This window comes from Pseudorca crassidens, chromosome 18 (genome assembly GCF_039906515.1).
Source record: "Pseudorca crassidens isolate mPseCra1 chromosome 18, mPseCra1.hap1, whole genome shotgun sequence".
NCBI classification, from domain to species: Eukaryota; Metazoa; Chordata; class Mammalia; order Artiodactyla; family Delphinidae; genus Pseudorca; species Pseudorca crassidens.
Genome location: NC_090313.1, coordinates 74,673,568 through 74,686,139, shown reverse-complemented (window position 1 = coordinate 74,686,139; position 12,572 = coordinate 74,673,568). Strand labels below are relative to the sequence as shown.

Genomic DNA, 12,572 nt, shown 5'->3' with positions numbered 1-12,572 from the left:
ATTCCAGACTCTCTGCCAGAGTTCTAAAATACCTTTCAATATGGTCAAAAATGGTAACCTGTCAGTTCCCTTTTTTCCCTCCCCTTAGAGAAATTGCACCTGGAGCCTCTGCCCTTTACTCTCTGGGCTCCTTGGCTTCAGGCCTGCTCACACTCTCACTTTAGAACCTGAGCTTCCCTGTGCTGTTCTCATTGTCTCTCCCTTTGTGTTGCTTGCCCTGTTTCTTGCTTTTTTCCTTGGTTTATTCTTTTGATTTAATGAAGCACAGCCTTCAGTAGCTTCCTGAGAAAGGTGAGTTTTTTGAGTCTTTGAAAGTCTGAAAATACCTTTATTCTACTTTTATACTTTATTGATAGTATGATTGGGCATATAATTCCAGATTGTCCTCAGAAAATTCTTTTTATTATTTAAATCTTTTGAATAGATTTTATATGAACCAATTTATTAAAAAGTAGAAAAGGGTTTGCAGTGAAAAATAAAAAATCTCTCTTTCATACCTGACACCCCCAGTCTCCCCAGTTCCTCCCACCAGTCTTTTATTAGTCTCTTGCACATATTTTCCGAGTTACAACTGTATATTCTTATCACCCCTGTCCCCCCACTTCTAAATATCTACAAATTGTAAACCATGTTCAGTGTTCTGTTTGTTGCTCTTTTCTCATAACAATATATTTTGGAAATCTTTCTCTTTAGATGTGTTTAGTGTATGCTCAACACTATTGTCAATAGTTAACAAATATGACCTAACTTAATCCTCCTAACAGCCCTGTGGTGCTGGGTACTGTTAGTATTCCCTTTTAACCCAGAAGCTGAGGCATAGAGAGGTTAAAAACCTTGTTCAAGGTCACATATGAGTCAGGATTCGAATCCAGACAGAATGGTGGTCCCAGAGTCCATGCTGTTAACCACTGTGCTGTGCTTCCTCATAATTTATGGCCATGTAATAGTCCGTCCTGTAGGTACACTGTAATTTATTTCTCCAGTTCCTTATTGATGGGCATTTGAGTTGTTTTCAGCCTCTTGCTAGTATAAGCAATTCTGCAGGGACTGACTTACACATACTTAATTTAGTGTGTGCACAAATACGAGTTCGACTGTGATCGTTAGGTCAGCACCCGTTGTAATTTGTGACTGTAATGATGGCCCTTAGACGGGTTTACCAGGCACAGTGCATGAGAGTCTTTCACCAACAACACTTCTTTCAAAATTTCGATTTTTGGGGCTTCCCTGGTGGCGCAGTGGTTGAGAGTCCGCCTGCTGATGCAGGGGACATGGGTTCGTGCCCCGATCCGGGAAGATCCCACATGCCGCGGAGCGGCTGGGCCCGTGATCCATGGCCGCTGGGCCTGCGCGTCCAGAGCCTGTGCTCCGCAACGGGAGAGGCCACAGCAGTGAGAGGCCCGCGTACCGCAAAAAAAAAAAAAAAAAAAAAAAATTTTCGATTTTTGACAACCTGACAGATGAGAAATTAAATCTCAGTGCAGGTGTTTTTGGTATTTACTCATAATGAGCATGTTGCCTATCTTTTTGATTCATTTATATTTCCTTTTCTGTCTCACCAGATCCTTTGCGCATTTTTGTTTTCAGTTGGATTGTCTGTCATCTTGATGTACAGGAGCCAGAGAGATTTACCCTTTGTGATCATTTTCTTTGAAGTTTGTCATTTTTCTTTTGACTGCTTAATCTTTTCACACGTAGGCATTTTTATGGTAGTCTAACTGATCAAACTTCTTTTGTACTTTTGGATTTTGAGTCATAGTAAGAAAGTTAGAAGGCATTTCTACTCTAAGATTGTGAAGGGATAATCTTGTAGTTCCTTCTAGAACACTTCAGGTTTCAATTTTTTCCTGTTAAAGTTTTTTATATATTCAGAATTTATATAGGATGTAAGGTACGAATCCAACTCCCCCCACCCCCAGACGACTACCCAGTGGTCCAGAAGCTGTTTATGGACTAGTCTAGCTTTTTCCACTGGTTTATTAAGGCAGCACCTCTTTCACACCATCATGATTGACATTTTAAAATCTAGTAGTGTTAGCTCTTTCTTATCTCCATTTTATTGTTTTTTGTTGTTTTCCTAAAACTTAAATTATCTGTATAAATTCTAGAATCAGCTTGTTTAGTTAAAAAAAATTTTTTTAAACCTGATGGTATATTTATCAAGTTTATTAGTAAACTTAAGGAGCATTTGTGTTTTTAGATGTGGAGTTATCTTAACCAAGATAATGACATGTCGTTGTATTGCTGATGTCTGCTTTAGTGTTCTTCAGTGTTTACATTGTTCTTCATATAGTTATAGCACACTAAGTTTGTTCTTAGGTATTTTTTCTTGTTGCTATTATAAATGGGAATTTCCCCCCATTCTGTCTTCTTAGACTCCTTATCTAAGGATAAGGAGTTATCCTTGTATGTGATATGATTGATTATATCGTTGTATGTGAAAACGATTGATTTCTATAAATTTTGAACCTTGGTACATTAGTGTTTGGATAGTTTTTCAGTAAATTCTTTTGGGTTTCCCAGGCATATAATTGTGTCTTCACATAATGACAGTATATTTCCTCCCTTCTAATTTCTATACTTTTGATTTCTCTTGAGTGATTGTGTTAGCTAGTACCTCTAGTACGTAGTTAAGTAATAGTAATGATAGTTTTCTTTCAGAATTTGAAGCGTCGCTCCATTGTCTTTTAACTTCCAGACGGACTCAAAGCCATTTTCTTTCCAAATCCTTCTCCACTCCCCATGCTTTTAGGATTTTTTTTTTTTTTTTTTAATCACTGATGTGCAGAAATTCACAACGATGTGCTGTGGTGTGTGTGGGTTTTTGATTCATTCTGGTGAATCAACAGGTGGGCATTTTAATCTTGGGAATTTATGTCTTTGAGTTCTCGGAAGTTGTCTTATTGTTTCTTTGAAAACTTTTCTTCTCTCTTTCTGGAACTCCCATTGCTTAGCTCTTAGGCCTTTGCAATTGATTTTCTAATATTCTCTTCTATTTTCTATATTGTATCTTTCTGTTTTACTTTCTAGGCAATAATCTCAACTTAATTTTGTCTAAAATTAAAGGGCTTTTTCCTAATCCTTTGAATTTTTGAATTTCTGCTATCATTTTTTAAATTTTCAACAACTTTCTGCTTTCTGCTTTCTGCATGTTTCTGTCTTATAGCATTTAATTCCTTTTCTCTGAGACTGTCAATTATAGATTTTTAGTGAGTGGGTTTTTTTTTAATTTATTTAACTTTTATTCTGTTCCCTGCAATATCTCATAGAAAAAAGAACAGTTTGCTTTGTTTTGTTTTATTCTGCAAAGGATTTCTGATCCTTGGCTGTTCATTCATATTAAAAATGACATCCTTAAAAGCTAGGGGGAAGTTCCTTGTGGAGGCAGGGATTATATAATAGACTGTGTGATAAAGCAGCATGATGTTGTTACGTATGGTTTTTGTTTGTTGTTGGTAGACTTCCAAATGTCAGTATTTCCCTTGGGTAGGTCAGCTTCTGCAGGAAAGAATCTTCCACCTTCCGTTTGTTGTATGAACCCAGATACATGACTGTGGTGGGCTTACCCCTCCTTGTTCTCAGAATGCAGATCTAATTTTTAAATGTGATCTAAGGCTGCATGGTCTGACCTCTCCCTTTTTATCCTTGCTTCAGATGTGTTTCTTTCCTTTTACTGTCCTCCTCGCCTCTAGTGCTGTCTTTGCCTGGCTTTTCACCCCTCCTTGTCCTTACTCTGCACCCCTCCAGTTCTGCTCCCTCTCTTCTCTTCTCTTTTCTCCCCCAACCCCATCCAGCTACACTGACCTTTCCTAAGTTTCTTAAGTGCTCCTTGCTCTGTCCTTTGCAAAACCTCATACCTCTGACTAAGGGGCACTCTTCCTTTGGGAAGAGCATCCACTCCTTCCCTAGAAAGCCTTCCTTGCTTTCCCAGGTGAATTCATGTTTCTGTTCTATACCACATCCCTTCTTCTTAATAGCATTCTCTAAATAAGCAATTACTATTTGAATGTCTGTTTTCCCCACGAGCCTGTAAGTTCCATGGGTCACTGAAAACTTAGCAGTGATCATCTGGTCAGTTTTCCAGTTCTTAGCAGCTCACTTTCACATCATCACATGATGGTAGGAAACCAGAATCTACCCCCTTTTTGCTTCGTAAGCATTTCCCTGTTTTATGCTCCCAGTAAAGCAGAACACCTGTCTGACCACCTCTCTCTACCGTATGACCTGAGGGTGGAGGAGGAAAAGGATAATCTCTTTCAACCTATTTCTAAAGATATCTGAAGACATTTGCTTTCTTCCCCATTTTATCTAATGGTAGGGCCCTAAAGAAGGAAGTGATTATAAAATAGGAGTGTGTAAGGGGGGTGATTGCCTTGAGAAGTGGCAAGTGGTATTCATATACTTTCATGTTCAGTGAGATTAGTTTTTAAAAATCTATGGGCAATCTGGACATAAAATTTGATTAAAAAAAACTACACACAAACGCTACTTTCTGATTTATTGTAGAAAACAATAAAATTCAACTAGTTTTGAGTCTGAAGTATAAACATATAGCCCTGTGGTATACAGCATGAGTTACTGAGGTGAAATATTACCTTCCCCCAGGTTTCAGAAGGATCCTACCTGGTCGGAGACTGGAGACCGTTATCTGTTGAAACTCTTTAGGGATCATCTTTTTCATCAGGTGACAGAAGCGGGCGCTCCTTGGATTGACCTCAGTCATATCATTTCTTGTCTTAACAAGGTAATTTGTATCTGGACTTTTAAGATCACAGTGCTGTTATCTACAATTTATAGAGCTGCATCGCCTACAGATACTAAGAGACTTAAGAAATTAAGATGTAGTCTGCTATAGTGTACAAGACATTTTATTAATAATTATTAGGTGTACCTACTTCATAACAATTTGTAGAATGGGAGGTTTTTTTTTTTAGATGTTGGGGGTAGGAGTTTATTAATTTATTTATTTTTGCTGTGTTGGGTCTTCGTTTCTGTGCGAGGGCTTTCTCCAGTTGCGGCAAGCGGGGGCCACTCTTCATCGCGGTGCGCAGGCCTCTCACTATCACGGCCTCTTGTTGCGGAGCACGGGCTCCAGACGCGCAGGCTCAGTAGTTGTGGCTCACGGGCCTAGTTGCTCCGCGGCATGTGGGATCCTCCCAGACCAGGGCTCGAACCCGTGTCTCCTGCATTAGCAGACAGGTTCTCAACCACTGCGCCACCAGGGAAGCCCCAGGGAGGATTTTTTTTAACGCCTACATGAATAATTTAAGAATTCTTCATTGTGGACCTTTCTGCTGTGATAAAATGTCACAGAAGGACTGCCTCCCACACCCCCGCCCCACTCTCTTTTATTTACCAAGTGTAGTTTGTTATAACAAACAAAGCAGTATTTTGTGTTTGACTATTTTTTAAAAGTTGAATTCCTTTCTTCTCAGTCATTGTGAGTCCTGCATGTCCTTAGTTCATGTGCTGTCAGCTGTGGGTGTTAATCAAGTGTTAATAATAGTGAAAACGCAGTACTGGGCATATCACTAGACCCAGCTGTGATAAATGGAGAATTAGAAGTGATTAGATGAAGTAAGCAGGTAGAGATGTATCATAATTTTGAGAGGTGAGCTTTGTGTTTTTGAAAGGGCCAGGAGAGGTGCGATTTATGGAGGGAGGGAGGAGTGCATTTTCCTTACGAATTACTTGGAATTACAGAGAGAATGGTCTCTAGAAGTATATCCTAGCCTTTGTGTATAGGTTTATATCTAAATCCGGGGTTGGCAAACTGGCCTGTGAGCCAAATCCTTGTGCCTGTTTTTGTACAGCCTACAAGCTAAGAATAGTTTTTACATTTTTAAAGGATTGTAAAAACAAAACCAGCTAAGAAGAGTATGAGACAGAGGCTTGTGTTGATATATGGCCCTGAAATTTAGAACACTTACTGTCTGGCCCTTTATAGAAAACATTTGCTGACCCCTGGTCTAAACTGTCCCTAAATTACAAGGACTGGAGGAGAAAATACCTACGGTGGCACATGATTTAGAGCTGTTGGCGTACGGTGTGCTAACCCTTCAGGTAAAACACGGTGGTGTTATTTTTAAGCCCTACTTTGCCGTGTTTGAATCTCCTTAAAACTCTTTAGAGAGTATTGTCAATAAGACAGAACAAGACTATGTTATCATTGAGCTAACCTGGTACAATTTGTATATTCATTTGCCCTTTTCCCTTAAGGGGAAAACATTTTTCGTAAGAGCAACAAGTGGAGAATAATTCTACCAGATTTTAGAAAACAGTATCCATAGTATCAAAGCACCAGTAATTAAAAATATGTAGAACTAGAATAAACACTGACAGGTGGATCCTGTGGAAATAAGCCATGGACAGACATCTTAAATGAAGATTATTTAATGAATACTCTCATCCACTGTGCCACCAGGGAAGCCCCTAGGACAGTTTTTTAAAAACGCATCTGAGTTGAAAAGTGTGTGCATAGTGATTAGTGATGTAAAATATTTATGAATTTCTAGAGGGGAATGTGACAACATTTTAAAAAATATTTCATATATCACTGTTGCAAGTGTTGTCCTAAAATAGGCTTGAACTTCATATGTTGTGTTTCTGTCTGTTTCAGTTAGATGCTGGTGTGCCAGAAAAAATAAGCCTCATTTCCAGAGATGAGAAGAGTGTACTTGTGGTGACTTACAGTGACTTAAAGCGATGCTTTGAAAATACTTTTCAAGAACTGATTGCAGCTGCAAATGGTCAGTTGTAGTATTTGCTTAAAAAAAAAACCAGGCGGGATATGGCCGAGGAGCTTATTAACCAATAGCAAATTGCACTACAGCTGAACTGTTCTCATCATCTCATTTCGCGTTTGGGAAACAAGCAGAAGATGAGCAGAGCTGCTTGCACTTGGGTCAGGTGCGCTGTTACTTGAAAGGAAGAATGTTTCACTTATCCTTGAGCTGTGGCTGCCGGTGGGCCACACCTGTGAAGAGTTTATTTTAGATTAAGGAGCACCGTTAGGGGAATGATGTTCCAGCTTTTGTTTTTTCCACTTGTATATGCACTAATTTTAATTTTTTAAAGACTTTTTTCTGATCTTTGAACTTTTGCCACATTGTATACTTATTAAGGGAAACGATTTGCAAGGAGGTTTTTGGGAAACAATGCTGGGCAGCATTTTTGTCACTGAGGGTTGCAGAATTTGCTCTTTTGGGGATGGGTTGCCCTGAATAACATAAGGGACCAGGTAAATGATTTCATGGAAGTACCATATAGTGCATAATTCTTGTAAGAGTATTGTATGCAAGCTCTGTATGCCACCCACTGTTAGTTCAGCTTGAGATTTTTTTTTGTGTGTTTTTTGTTTTGTTTTTAAGAACACACAAAAATTTCAGTGACTTGTTGGGTGTGAATTCCCCTACTAGTTGATTTAAGTCCTTTCTGAATGAGGGTTAGACAAACAGGAACTGAAGGAGCACACAGAGCTCTTTGCTCCAAATTCAACCAGAGCCTTTTTTTAAAAAGGCGTTTCCCTGCTAATCAGATACATTTACATTTATGCCATTTTTTAACAGAAAAAAATTAAGAAATTGTGTTAAAGGCCTGAAGTTCAGGAGTATATTGCTTTAGGTTTTTCCCAGTTTGCTTTTTTGTATAAAGTTCTGTTCTTTGAACCACAGCTTTATTATGGTACTTTACACTGGATACAGATACAGAGACACTGTTCAGAAGACGAACCAAACACAGCGGTGGTCTGGCATCAGGAGCTTTCTGAAGTTTTACAGCCTGAATCTGGAGGGAAAACAATCTGCTGTGCCTTTGCAGTCACTGCTTAGCCCAAAGTAATAGTGCTTTTGATAATAACTATGTGGGATATTCCTGAATAAGTCAGTCTCAAAAGTCTGGAATTTTCCTCCTCTTAACTTTCTTAACATTTGGACGTGCAGTTGTCGCCAAACTTGGGTATTCATGGAATTTCTAGTTAATGAAATACCTATACTTTGATACTGAAGACTGCCAAATACATAGGAATTTTCTTTCATAAAAAACAGTAATGAAGACTCTATCTCCTTTCCCAGCACTGAATGTTTTGCTAGCACTGGGTGCTCATCATGCAACTATGAAGAAAATGTGGAAACTCAAAAGGTCAGGAAAGACTTCCAAGCACTTGCAACTGATGTTACAGTCTTCAATTTTAATAACTATACATATTTGTAGTTTTCAGAGAAGTTTTTAATATTTCTCTGTCCACTTTTTATAAGCTTTAAAATGATTTTCTCTGCCTTGAGATTTGCATCAAGAAAAAGCACCTCTTCACCCAAAATCTTTGAAGACTAGAGACACGCTTTACATGTTTTAACAAGTGTGTTTGAGTCCACGTCTGGTAGCATCAGTTGTTGAGTTAAAAAGAAAATCAGTTATTGCATTTGATCAGGATGGATTTTAAAAGAACATAGTGCTCAATATTCAAAGGATAATTAACATTTGCCACCATAATGTTCTTTTTTTATGTAAAAGGAACAGGAACTTGGAGACATTAACATGCAAAAGTCTTTTATCATTATTAGCTCATGTATTTGACAAAGAGCAGCTGTCTTTTTATATGTTTTTTGACAAATCATATTGTAATTCTTTTGTACAAAAAAGAACTACTTGTATTCTAGAAGAAATATGAAATGCTTAATTTATAAGCGGGCTGGAGATTTTTTCCAATATTGTTTTCTTTGAAAATGAAAGGGGATCATCTATTTTAGTTTCAGGGTCTGGGAACTTTTTGAAAATTTAATTTGTGGACCAATGTTTTGCAAAAGCTAAGGAAGGGCAGGGGTAAAATAGGGCTTGATTTTCTCATTCTGTGTAGACCAGCAAACTTCCCTCTGCGAGGCCGGTTCAAATCACAACCCCAAGAGTGTTTGCATCATAAATGCTAGCTTGCTTCAGCCCCTAGTAACCTCAGGACTTGGTTTGAATAAAAAGGTAGACAGCTGATATGTTTTCATGAGTAAATATTGTCAGCCAGAAAACAGTTGGTGTCAGGTAATACGTTATTTTTTTTAAGCTTTGTTTTATATTTATTTTTCATTTAGTTTTTATTGGGAATGGTTTTCAATGGAACTCTTAGTTCTGCTTAGGTGTTTTTTGGGGGAGCCCTCTTTTCCATAGTGTAATTCCATTTAACAGGTTGTCTAAAAGTTAGTCTTTTTAACTCATAGGAAGATTTTAATATCTGAAAGTACTCAAATTAAGGATATAAACTTGCACACCTTCCTGTTACGACAGATACAAGCACAGAACGGACAACCCTTGAAATCATGTAACGTTGGTCATTTCGATTTTTTGTTACCTATTTTAAAATCTGTTAATGTATTTACTTCATTGTAAATATTTTTGAGGGTACCTTTGTATTTTGCTTTTGACCTTGGTTCTGTAATTTGGATGTCAACAACTTCCCTGAAAAGCACCAGTATGTTAAGTTCTAATGTCATGATCCCAATATGGGTTATTCATCTTTAATCCTGTTTTCATTCTCTACGTGTACAGCAGTATTTTTAATAAAGAATTACAGAGAGAAGATGGTCCTTTTTTTTTTTTTTTTTTTTTTTTTTGCTACCAGTTCATTTAACAAGATGATGTTTGTTTTATGATTGGTACTTAAAAGGCCAAACGTTTCATATGTGTTTTGGAGGAACTTTTGGTCTTTGGATAAAATGGTGGCAGATTTATTTGTTAATTTACCAAATATCTGTTAAATGCCTAACTTGGATCTGTTCTAGGCACCAAAAATGCGGATAAGTATTTTAAGTACTTGTTCTTTACAAAATGTGGAGTTACACCCAAACATTTCTAAACAGTACACGGCATACCGTGTAGTTTAGGAGGGAGGACCTACCTACACGAAAGGAATGACATCTGCTGGTCTTTGATTCAGACGCGGTTAATTTACTATATAGGTGAAGGTTCCTCTCCCCCCACCCCCCCAGAAACATCATTCCGAATAGAAGGGTAGAGAAGGAAAATATGACAAAATGGTAATATTTGTTGAAACTAGGTACTCATTCATTAAATATAGGCCTACCTCAGACATTGTGGGTTCAGTTCCAGACCACTGCAATAAAGTGAGTCACATGAAGTTTTTGGTTTCCCGGTGCGTACAAAAGTTATGTTTACACTGTACTGCAGTCTGTTAGGTGTGCAACAGCATTATGTCTAAAAAAAATGTATATACCTTAATTTAAAAGTACTGCCATCATGTGAGCCTTCAGCAAGTTGTAATCTTGCAATAGTAACATCAGAGGTTCCTGATCACTGTAACAAATATAGTAATAATGAAAAAGTTTGAAATACTAAGAGAATTGCCAAAACGTGACACAGAGCCCTGAAGTGGGTGAGCAGTTGCTGTTGGAAAAACGGTGCCTTGAGACCTTCCTCGATGCAGGGATGCCGCAGACCTTCAGTCTGTAGAAAAAGCAGCATCTGTGAGGTCTGCCTGTATTTATTGAATGCCTGTTATATGTCAGGCATTGTTCTAGGAACCAACAGCACTCTGACAACAACAGACAAATATTTCTGCTCTTAGAGAGCTTTCATCCTATCAGGGAAAAGGAGTATATAGTAGTTAAGAGGTAATAATGGTTATGGAAAGAAAATAAAGTAGGGTAAAGGGCGTGGATAGGGTTGCCAGATTTAGCAAATTAAAATAGACAACACAAAATTGAATTTGAATTTCAGATAAACAGTGGATAATTTTCTTTTTAGCATGAGTGCGTCTCAAGTATTGCATGGGACACAGGATCATTTGTTTATCTGAAATTCAGACTTAATTAGCCATCCTGTGTTTCATCTTGCAACTCTAGGTGTGGGGAGTTTGGTGGTGATGGTAGAAGGTCAGATGGGACGATGTGGGTAAGTAGGTCTCCCTGAGAAGGTTGTGTTTGAGCAAAGACTTGAAGAGAAGGAGCCAGGCATCGCAGATGTCTGAGGGAAAAGAATTCCAGGCCGGGGAACGTGCCGGGAGCGTCTGAGGCAGGGCAAGCAGGCTCCCAAGGCCAGAGCAGAATCGGCAGGAAACTTTGGCGTTTACTCCTGCAGGGGAAGCTTCGAGGAGGATTGTGAGCAGGAATAGCATGGCACAGCATTTGAAAGGATCACTCGGGCTGCTCGTTAGGGGGTTTGGGGCGGGGTGACGGGGAGATAGCTGTAGAGGCAGTGGGAAGCAACTGGATTCTGAATACATTTCAAAGGTAGAGCCAAGAGCATGTCCTGATTTATGATTTCTAGGACGTGGAGTAAGAAAGAGGAGAGGAATCAAAATGACTGAAGATTCTGGCCCACTACTGACAGGATGGAGGATTCTGCTGAATTGAAAGAGATGGTTGTAGGAAGAAAGGGGTTTTTGGAGGGAGGAAGGGAGGGGGTTGGCACGGGGAAGACGGGGAAGTGAGGAAAGACAGTTGGGAATTTGGTTTGGGGCCTGTTAAGTTTAAGATGTTTAGTACACGTTTGTGCTGGTTTTTTATTGTTAAGTGACGACGGACCGTAAACTTCAGTGGCATAAAACAACCCCCATTTTACTCTCATGGGTTCTGTGGGTCAGGAATTAGGACAGGGCACAGCAGGGACGGCTTAGCTCTACCCATTATGTTGGACCTCAGCAGGGAAAACTCCAGTGCCAGGAGGGTGGGGGCTGCAGTCATCCGACCTGGCACCTGAACTGAAGGTCATGAACTGGACTCAGCTGGGGCCGGTCAATGGAGGTCCCAACCCGTGGCCTCTCCGTGAGGCTTGGGCTTCTCCAGCTCTGGCGACTGCGTCTCTGGTGGGACCGGTTGGAGAATGAGTGGCCTCGGGTGGAGGCTGATCTTTTCTGGCCTGGCCTCGGACTCATGCACGGTCACTTCTGGTACATTCTGTTGCTGACGAGTCACAAAGCCCGCTCTGATTCCAGGGGAGAGGAATTGGATGGGGAAGTGACAAGGACACTGCCAGAGCTCATGTGGGATGGGAGGTATTGGTGCAGCGAGTTCTTGGAAAATACAATCAAGAGATATTGGTTTAGCACTCACATAGGAGTTCGGAGGTTAGGGGGAGAGCTCTGGCCTGTACATGCAATTTGCAAGTCATTATCATATAGATGTCATTTCAAGCTTTGAGGTTGATTGAGAGCATGAAGAGAGTTAGTATAGACTGAGAAGTGGAAAGGTCCAGGGGCAGAGCCCTGGGGTTCCTGGAACACTGTTCAAGGATCAGAGAAAAGAAAACCAGTATGAGGCAGAAATGACCAGTGAGGTGGGAAGAAAAATCTGTGATGTCCTAGAATCAAGGTGTTTCCAGGAATAAGGGTCAAGGTGTTAAGACTGAGACTGAAAATGGCCACTGAGTTTAGCGACGTGGCGTCATGGATAAGCTCCCCATGGAGCAGCTCCTTTTCAGTGAGTGGGAGAGAAAGCTCGGCTTGAGTGGGAGGAGAGGAACCAGAAACACAGAGTAGTATAACCAGCTCTTTCAAGGAATTTTGCCGTGAAGAGGAAAAGAGAAATGGGGTGGTAGCTGGAGGGGAAAGCAGGGATGGAGGGTTTTGG

At 39.8% G+C, this 12,572-nt stretch overlaps 1 protein-coding gene across 8 annotated transcripts in view; it reads left to right on the top strand.

The window, feature by feature from the left end:
* Positions 1-9,565, top strand: part of PAN3 (poly(A) specific ribonuclease subunit PAN3) — a 116,150-nt gene extending 106,585 nt beyond the window's left edge. For 7 of the 8 annotated variants that reach the window (XM_067713599.1, XM_067713595.1, XM_067713592.1 and 4 more), the window contains 2 exons: positions 4,606-4,744; positions 6,620-9,565. In XM_067713599.1, coding sequence (XP_067569700.1) covers positions 4,606-4,744; positions 6,620-6,760 — 280 coding nt within the window. In that variant the 3' untranslated portion in view covers positions 6,761-9,565. The remainder of the gene's footprint in view (positions 1-4,605; positions 4,745-6,619) is intronic. The other variant, XR_010937010.1, reaches the window with a different exon arrangement.
* The last annotated feature ends 3,007 nt before the right edge of the window (positions 9,566-12,572 follow it).